This window comes from Hevea brasiliensis, chromosome 11 (assembly GCF_030052815.1).
Source record: "Hevea brasiliensis isolate MT/VB/25A 57/8 chromosome 11, ASM3005281v1, whole genome shotgun sequence".
NCBI lineage: Eukaryota > Viridiplantae > Streptophyta > Magnoliopsida > Malpighiales > Euphorbiaceae > Hevea > Hevea brasiliensis.
Window position 1 is genome coordinate 33,605,965 of NC_079503.1, and position 8,235 is coordinate 33,614,199.

An 8,235-nucleotide genomic window follows, 5' to 3' on the forward strand; every position below is an offset into this window, starting at 1 on the left:
AGAAAAATCCTAAATACCCATCCAGATAACAAAAGTAGGAATGTTTCACTATCCTTTCTAACATTTGATCTATGAAGGGGAGAAGAAAATGGTCTTTTCTAGTGGCACTATCTAATTTTCTATAATCTATGCACATGCACTAACCAGTGACTACCCTAGTAGGGATTAATTCATTCTTTTCACTTTGAATGACAGTTGTCCCACCCTTCTTAGGCACTACATGCACTGGACTAACCCATTTACTATCAGAAATTTGGTATATAATACCTACATCCAATAGTTTTAGAATTTCCTTCTTAACTAGTTCTTTCATGTTCGGGTTAAGTCTCCTTTGATGTTCAATAGTGGGTTTACTATTTTCCTCCATAGGTATCCTATGCATGTAAATTGAAGGACTAATCCCTTTCAGGTCTTCTATTTTATGCCCTATAGCCTTGCTATGGGTCCTAAGTACCCTTAATAATTTTTCCTCTTCTACATTAGATAGGCTAGCATTGATAATAACAGGATATTTAGAATTTGAATCTACCTTAGTGTGGAAGGGAGAAGTTTCAGTTTTACCTATTTGGTGTCTTCTTGTGACTTGCTTTTGGGCTGCTCCTCCTTTAGCTCTTCCACATGGAAAGCTTGAGCTAAGGGTAAGGATGGGCTAGCTTTTAAAGATTGTGCACAAACTGCAATTTTTGTGTTTTTATTATCTGTTGTGTGGTTGTGCACTGTACATACTTTAGGAGGATCTTCAGGATGTCTTTTATAAAATTTCTCTTCAACTAGCTTATCAATTATGTCAACCCTTAAGCATTCATCAAGTTCAAGTTTATGTTTTATTACTCTGAACAGATTGAATTTCACTTTTTCATCTCCTACCTTGAGAGATAACCGCCCATTCTTAACATCTATGATAGCTCCAGCGGTTGCCAAGAAAGGTTTTCCCAATATGATAGGAATTTGGACATCCTCTTCCATCTTCAAGACAACAAAATCAATAGGAATGAAGAATTTTCCTACCTTGATGGGGATGTTTTCTAGGATGCCAATTGGGTACTTTATAGATCGATCAGCCAATTGCAGTGAAATTGTTATGCGTTTGAGCTCTCCTACATCTAGCTTTTCACATATTGATAGAGGCATCAGACTTACACTTGCACCTAGATCATATAGTGCCTTGTCTATATTCATGTAGCCAATAAGACAAGGTATGGAGAAGCTTCCTAGATCCTTGAGCTTTAGTGGCAGCTTGTTTTGCAATATGGCACTGCATTCCTCTGTAAGAGCAATAGTTTCACATTCTTTCAACCTTCTTTTCTTTGAAAGAATTTTGTTAAGGAACTTAGCGTAGGATGGGATCTGAGAAAGTGCTTCTGTGAAGCGAATATAAATGTATAGTTTCTATAAAACTTCTAAAAACTCTTCAAATTGCTTATCCAATTTAGCCTTCTAAAATCTCTGAGGAAAAGGTAGAGGAGTGTCGCAAGGTAATTTGCGGTCGCCTGGACGAGGCTCTTCACTGAAGTGAGAAAAGTGAGGAGTCGCCACTTTAATTTTCAGGAAAATTAAAGAAAACCATTTGTGAAGGTAAATTAAAAAGCAACCACTTCGAAAACAGAGATTCTAGGTTCGGGAACCGTATACGGGTGGGGAAGGTGTTAGGTACCCCATTTCGTCCCTCAATGAGGGTAAGCAAATTTAACATTATGCCTTTTTATGAATTAAAAAAGATAATTAGAGGGTTGTGTTAGTAGTATGCCCTAGAGCATATCATTTAGTATGTATCTTGTTCATATTTTTATTAATAAAAGGCATTTCCACTTTTCCGTTTACATAATATATTTATGTGTAATAGAAAAGGTCCATTGATATTTTGTTAGAAATATTATTCTTAAGTTGTTAAGAATATGAGTGACAATATTTCTAGCACAAAGTATCATAAATAGGTTCACAATCGAGGATACTTCATAATAAGGACATGAGTTATCCAGAAAGATTGGATTCATGTTTGTTCCCAAGTTATTTATATGAGATATAAATAAGATGGAATGGTGAGTCTCATGCCATATAACAAACATGATAGGCACTTATAAATGATAAGTAGGCCGAACCAGTGACACTTATGACAAGCACATGGAGTTTAGTCTTGTCAATGTTTTGTCATAAATCATATCAGCGCATATAATCTTTAGACCTAAGATAGCACAGTTATCTTGTATATAGGTAGTTTGAGTTTGATACTACTTTCATACTTGTACTGTGTATGGGTATATGGGCATGTGTTGGCTCCTACTAGTTATATATGGAGGTAGGTGTTGACCAAGATGGAATCTGTTCCTCTAAGTAAATAGAGATAAAATCCTATGTTCATTTAATTGTTCTTGATGTTTCAAGTTCCTGGCCAGGACAGATAGATTTATACAGAAAAGAGTTTCTGATGAGAAAATCTTTTTAATCAAGAACTGGAATTAAAAGAGAACATAATATTCATAGCAAATGGAGTTTGACATAAACCATGACTCAAATTGAGTTGGGATTTTGTAATGCATGATTCTAGTGCATGGTAACATATGATTATAGGTTCATTTAAGGTAAACCTTATTACTAATTGGGTGGCCATGGCATGCTATGCTAGGTGTTAACCATGGTCTATGAGGTGCATAAAATGATTTAGAGAAATCATTTATGGTAAGAAAGAGTTCTGATGATATTAAGAGTTGATATCATGTCTCATTGCCAATTAGTGATGAGCCTAGTAAGTCTCACACATACACAAGTTATCACCTATTTAAATATGATTTAATTAATTAATTAAAGAGTTTAATTGATTAATTAAATAGGTTTAGTTTGCAATTAAATTGCAAAGTCCCTAGCATGACTTGAAACCAAATCTAGATTATTGGATGTATAATATAAGTTAAATTTATATTTAAAGTATTTAAATATGAATTTAATTAATGAGAAATTAATTAATAGATATTAATTAATTAATTTATATTTGATATAAATTAATTAGAAGAAGAGAAATAATTATTTTGGGTTGAGAACTCAAAATTAAGACACAGGGGCATTTTGGTCATTTCACAGTGTGACATGTGGCACCATGAGATGGTGACACATGGGATTACACATAAGCTTGCCAAATGTTTTTTAATCATGTAAGATGATTAAAATCAAGATTAAATATAGGTTTGACACTTGGCACAATGTGATTGGGTCACTTAAACCTAGAGCTAATCAAAGGGTGACATGTGGCAAGGGTTTAATGTGTTAACCTAGCTATTTAAGTGTGGTTATGAAAAGAAAAAATAACAAGCAGCCACTCCTCTCCTTTGTCACGCTACTTTGAGGATTTTCATCTATTATTCTTCATCTCTCATCAATTCAAAGAGATTAGCCATCAATCTCTTGAATTAAGAACACTAGAAATTGTTTCTAGTGTCCTGTTTACATCTCTAATCTCTTAAAAGGCAGAACTTGAATTTCTAATTAATAGAAAAGGCTTTAGAAGCTGTTCAAGGGCTGCCATAGGTGTTCTTGGTGTGGACAAGCTAGAGGGACAACATCTGTTGTCCTGAAGACGAATCTCAAAGGCGCAGACACGCTGCAGTGCATCAAGAGGTTAGTGTAATCGTTCTTGATTTAATCTAGGGTTCTAAAATTAATCTGATTAATTTTAAAATCTTAAATGGCAAATATAGATCCAAAAACATATTAAAAGAGTTTTAATATGTTATTTATCATTGAAATCAAATAGATAAAAATAAATCTTGCATGATGCATGTGACCCTAGGTGAAAATTTTTGAATTCAATGGTATAAACTTGTGTTTTTCACGCTTCCGTTCCTTCAGGTTGGGATAGTGATGATGTTAATCCTTTTTGCAAAATGAAGGAATACTTGTTATTTCACTTATTTTAGGTTGCCCCAAGAACACAAGTTCATGAGATGACCCTTTAGTGAATAGGTTTTGTGTAGAGTTATCTTGTGTATTGTGTTATTTTAATTTGGGTTTTTGTTAAGAGAGCTCGGGTGAGAAGCTTCTCCCATTCTCTAGATATGTTTTATTAAGACTTTTAAGTGGGAGATTTTGGATAAGAACTCTCCTCCGATCTCCACATATTTTGTTAAGATTTTAGCTGAGAATCAGGTAAGAACTCTCCTCCGCTCTCTTAAAGTATTCAGTCTAAAGTGTTTTAAGTGGAAGATCTCAGATAAGAACTCTCCTCCGATCTCCGTGTTTTTTTTTTTTTTTTTTAATTTTGAATGAGAATTAAGTAAGAACCCTCCCCCGATCTCTTAAAGTATTTGGTTTAAAGTTTTTTTTTTTTAAGTGGAGGATCTCGAATAAGAACTCTCCTCTGATCTCCATGTTTTATTTAAATTTTGAATGAGAATCAGGTAAGAACTCTCCCTTGATCTCTTAAAGTATTTGGTTTAAAGGTTTTTTTTTTTTAAGTGGAGGATCTCGGATAAGAAATCTCCTCTGATCTCCGCATTTTATTTAAAATTTGAATGAGAATCAGGTAAGAACTCTCCCCCAATCTCTTAAAGTGTTTGTTAGGATCGCATATCGTAAGGACCTTGAACTAAGGATTCTGGCGCCTGAGGGCGCTAGAAACCCACGCAAAGCTTCTCTTAACCTACTAATGCCTTAAAACTAGAGGGTGGAACTAAGAATGAACTTCTCGCCGATCTCCTATGTGATCGCCTTATCAGAGCACTTTGATTGGCAATATCCGATCTCTTTTAGTTACTAGTCTAATACCCGATCTCTTCTCGATTCCCGCTCTATTATGTTATCTTCTGGGCTCGTTTCGTAGCCTGACCTCATAACTTATTCCTCTGATCTACTATTTAGCCTTTTGTTATTTTTATTAGTTTGAAAACTTTCATGTTAAGATACTTCTACCAATATTTTTTAAGTTACCTACAATTTGCCCACAACCAGAACACCTATTTTCGAAGGAAATGAAAACTAAGAAGAAATAAATAAAGCTTACAAATGAATAGAAGAAATAGACTCAAGAAATAACTATCAGCCTGAATAATTTACATTGGGATTTGAGTGCGACTGAACATAACAGAATTTTCAAGAACAAGAACAGATAAAATAAAACACGAGCATTCGGCAAAATGACAGTCTAGACACTTACCTATGGGAGGTTGAGGCTATTGAATTAACTCTGGAACCACAAATATTGTAGAGTTGAAAGCTGATGGTCAAAGGACTAACACTTACTTTGAAGTAACGAGAACTAGGTCAGAATGCAGTTGAGCTAAAATGACGGTAACTGGGTCTGAATGAAGTGAAGCTTGGAGAATAATATGCTGACGTTAGGGCGATGAAGACGAAACTGAACAAAAAAATGGTCTCACAGAGTAATGAACCGACACTAAAAATGAAGAATTTCAGGGTCCAAAACTCCTTCAATGGAGATGCTTAAGAAAACTGATTTCTGAAGTTTCTCGATTCTATGAAAGTTTAGAATGGCAAAGTAGCAAGACAGAATCAAATTTCAGAGCCTTTCCATTATAATCACCACTACCTTTTTTATCTGTCCCTTCTATAGTATTGCATGTAGGTATTTATAGGGAATGGGTGCTCCTTATGAAGGGTTAGGATCTCATCAGGGGAGACGGAGGGTTTAGATTCAAAAGGACATAATCCGACGTCTGAGAATTAAAGAGAATCAAAATGGAGGGTTGAGATTTCATTCAGAACATCCGTCCTTTCTTCTCTTAATCCAATGACTCAAGGTCTTGCCTTACAAGATGGATCCAAGGGTAGGGAATGAAAAGTGCCAGTCCTGTCATCTACTTTTTGATCCAAGGGCTCCGGGTTCATCCTTACAAGTATGATCAACGGTGGAGATCGAGGTGTACAGAACTGCCATGAATGTTTTGGCGTTTGTCAACTAGGTAAGCGTTTCTGCGACTGAGGCGTGCAGTGAAGATTTGATCCACCTGCAACGCTTTAACTAACTCGGCTCTGATTGTGAAGAGAGTTGATTGAAAGTTATTTTAATCCCTCCTTGCTTTTCGATCTCTATTTCTTTCGATCTCCCTATTATGACCCTCTTCTTTTCCGATCCCTTTAATATTAGGTCCCTTCTCATTCCCCGATCTCTCCCATTCTAGATCTTTCTTCCTTATCTACTTGCCTTGGTCAATGCCATTAATTCTTCTCTTATCGATGCATCCGCTTTGGTTTCTGCATGCAATAAATGTCCAGCCCCTATATATATGTACCAACAGGGAAATCCCCTCCACACTTCACTTTTCCTCCTTTAGTTTCTCCATTTCTCTAATTCTAGTTTTTTTGGTAATATTTATGATTATGGTGACTGCTTTTGATCTTTTTCCGTATATTTTCTTCACCCTTCGCCTGAAAATTTATGATCCCGGTGATCGAAAAACAATGAGGACAACATCTAATGTTAGTGAGGGAACCAGACTAATTTACCAATCAATATCGAAAGTGATGATTGTGTCGATCTCGAATCGGTCTACCGGTGTAATCAGTGGACCAATCTCAGGCAAGAGGATTGCTAATTTCAATCTTAATATTGGTGACCGCCTCTTGAAGTTCATTTGGCTCCTCACCGCATCGGCCGTCCCGACTACAGTTCGGTTCTGGTCGATGACATCGACGATGACTCCGCTCACCATCATGAGAGTCATAGTCACCCTATCTGAGCTGCACATCTATCCAATACTTATGGCTAGCTTTCTGATCAAACACATCTTTTGATTCAACCACAAGACTAGGCTTTGACATAGGCCCTTACTGGGTAAGATGTAGTACTAATCTTTAGAGATCGCCCAAATAATGTAATCTGATCTTTAAAGATTCCCTTAATGATGTAATTCGATTTCTTAAGATCGCCCAAATGATGTAATTCGACCTTTTGGAAATGAAATCAAATTTTATTTGAAGGTTATTATTTAATTATTGCATTAGTTACTTTTTTTATCTTTGATGTGCATATCCGATCTGATCTCTAACTAAATCGTCATTAGCTGATCTGTGCCTTTGAAAGTTTGCTCAATTCGAAAACCCTGGCTAACCGATCTCTTTAATTTGGTCTTATTATTGTGTTTTTGGAATCTTCCCCCGATGTGTCAAGAAAATGAGCCAATTTCGCTAATGGATGCGCCGCTTGGGACTTTGTGAGCATTAAATGCTCAGACGGATATAAGTAGGGGGAGGGTCAGTCAGTTGCTCCCTTACGTCATTTTCAGAACTTTGCTAGCAATCTCAGCATCCTCTCCTTTCTTCAAGTTTTTTCGGCACCGATCACATTCCGGTAAGGATTTTGATTCTTTTCTTAATTAAACTTCATTTGTTTCCTTGAAAATTAGCGGCGCCGAGGGTCAGAGGGCTGCAAGTCTGCCTTCCATCCATGTTTCGTGGACCTCGGAGGAGGGCGATGTAATTAGATCAGGTAGTCGAACCAGCACGGCCATTATTTCGGTTATTAGTCCGGCTGGCAGATTGAGGCAAGGAGCATCTTCCAGAAGAGAAAACCTACCAGTGGATAATTTGCCTTCGTTCCTAAGAGAAACCGATCTTCAATCTATAAGCCAAGAGTACAACCTGCGGATCGACTCCTTTCAACTGATCAAGTGCCATGGCGACCATTGGGCCAATCACTTCTTTGATGAGGTCGATCTCATCATAGTATACAAAGAGCAGCTGAAGGCCAGGTTCCGTTTTCCTTTGGATGAATTTTACAAGGCCGTCTTAAAGTTCCACCACATCTCGGTAGCTCAAGTGCATCCGAACTCCTAGCGGACCCTAATAGCTTTTCGGGGCCTCTGCTGAGCTAAGGAACTAGAACCCAAAGCTAAAGTCTTTACCGAGCTATATAGGCTTGCCTGAAGGAAGGATGATGAGTTATGGTTCTTTCAAGCTAAGCCGAACTGCTCCCTCTTTACCGATCTCCCTTCTTTATTGAAGAATTGGAAGGACCGCTTTTTCATATTGAGGAGCAAGATTCTGAACGGCTTTGAGGGTATCCCATGGAGTTGGCAACACTTGGTAGCTCCGATCCCGAAGAAGATCGCCTTAAATAAGGATGAAGATGCCATGGAGAAAGAGTTAAAATCTCAGGCGTCTACCCAGAAATTCTCGTGCTTTGATGCGGTTATGGCCGAACTAAAATATTGGATGATGCAGCTAATCACTGATGAAGAATACGAGCTTCAGCTCTCTGACCTCGGCCCTGGTACTACCCATATCTCT

At 37.2% G+C, this 8,235-nt stretch overlaps 1 protein-coding gene across 1 annotated transcript; it reads right to left on the reverse strand.

Moving 5' to 3' along the window:
- Positions 1-561: 561 nt before the first annotated feature.
- On the reverse strand, positions 562-7,623 carry LOC131170238 (uncharacterized). The gene is made up of 2 exons (XM_058129304.1): positions 7,557-7,623; positions 562-1,361 (listed from the first exon to the last, which is right to left on the reverse strand). Exons 1-2 carry the CDS (start codon positions 7,621-7,623, stop codon positions 562-564), a joined length of 867 nt encoding a protein of 288 aa, XP_057985287.1.
- Positions 7,624-8,235: the final 612 nt, after the last annotated feature.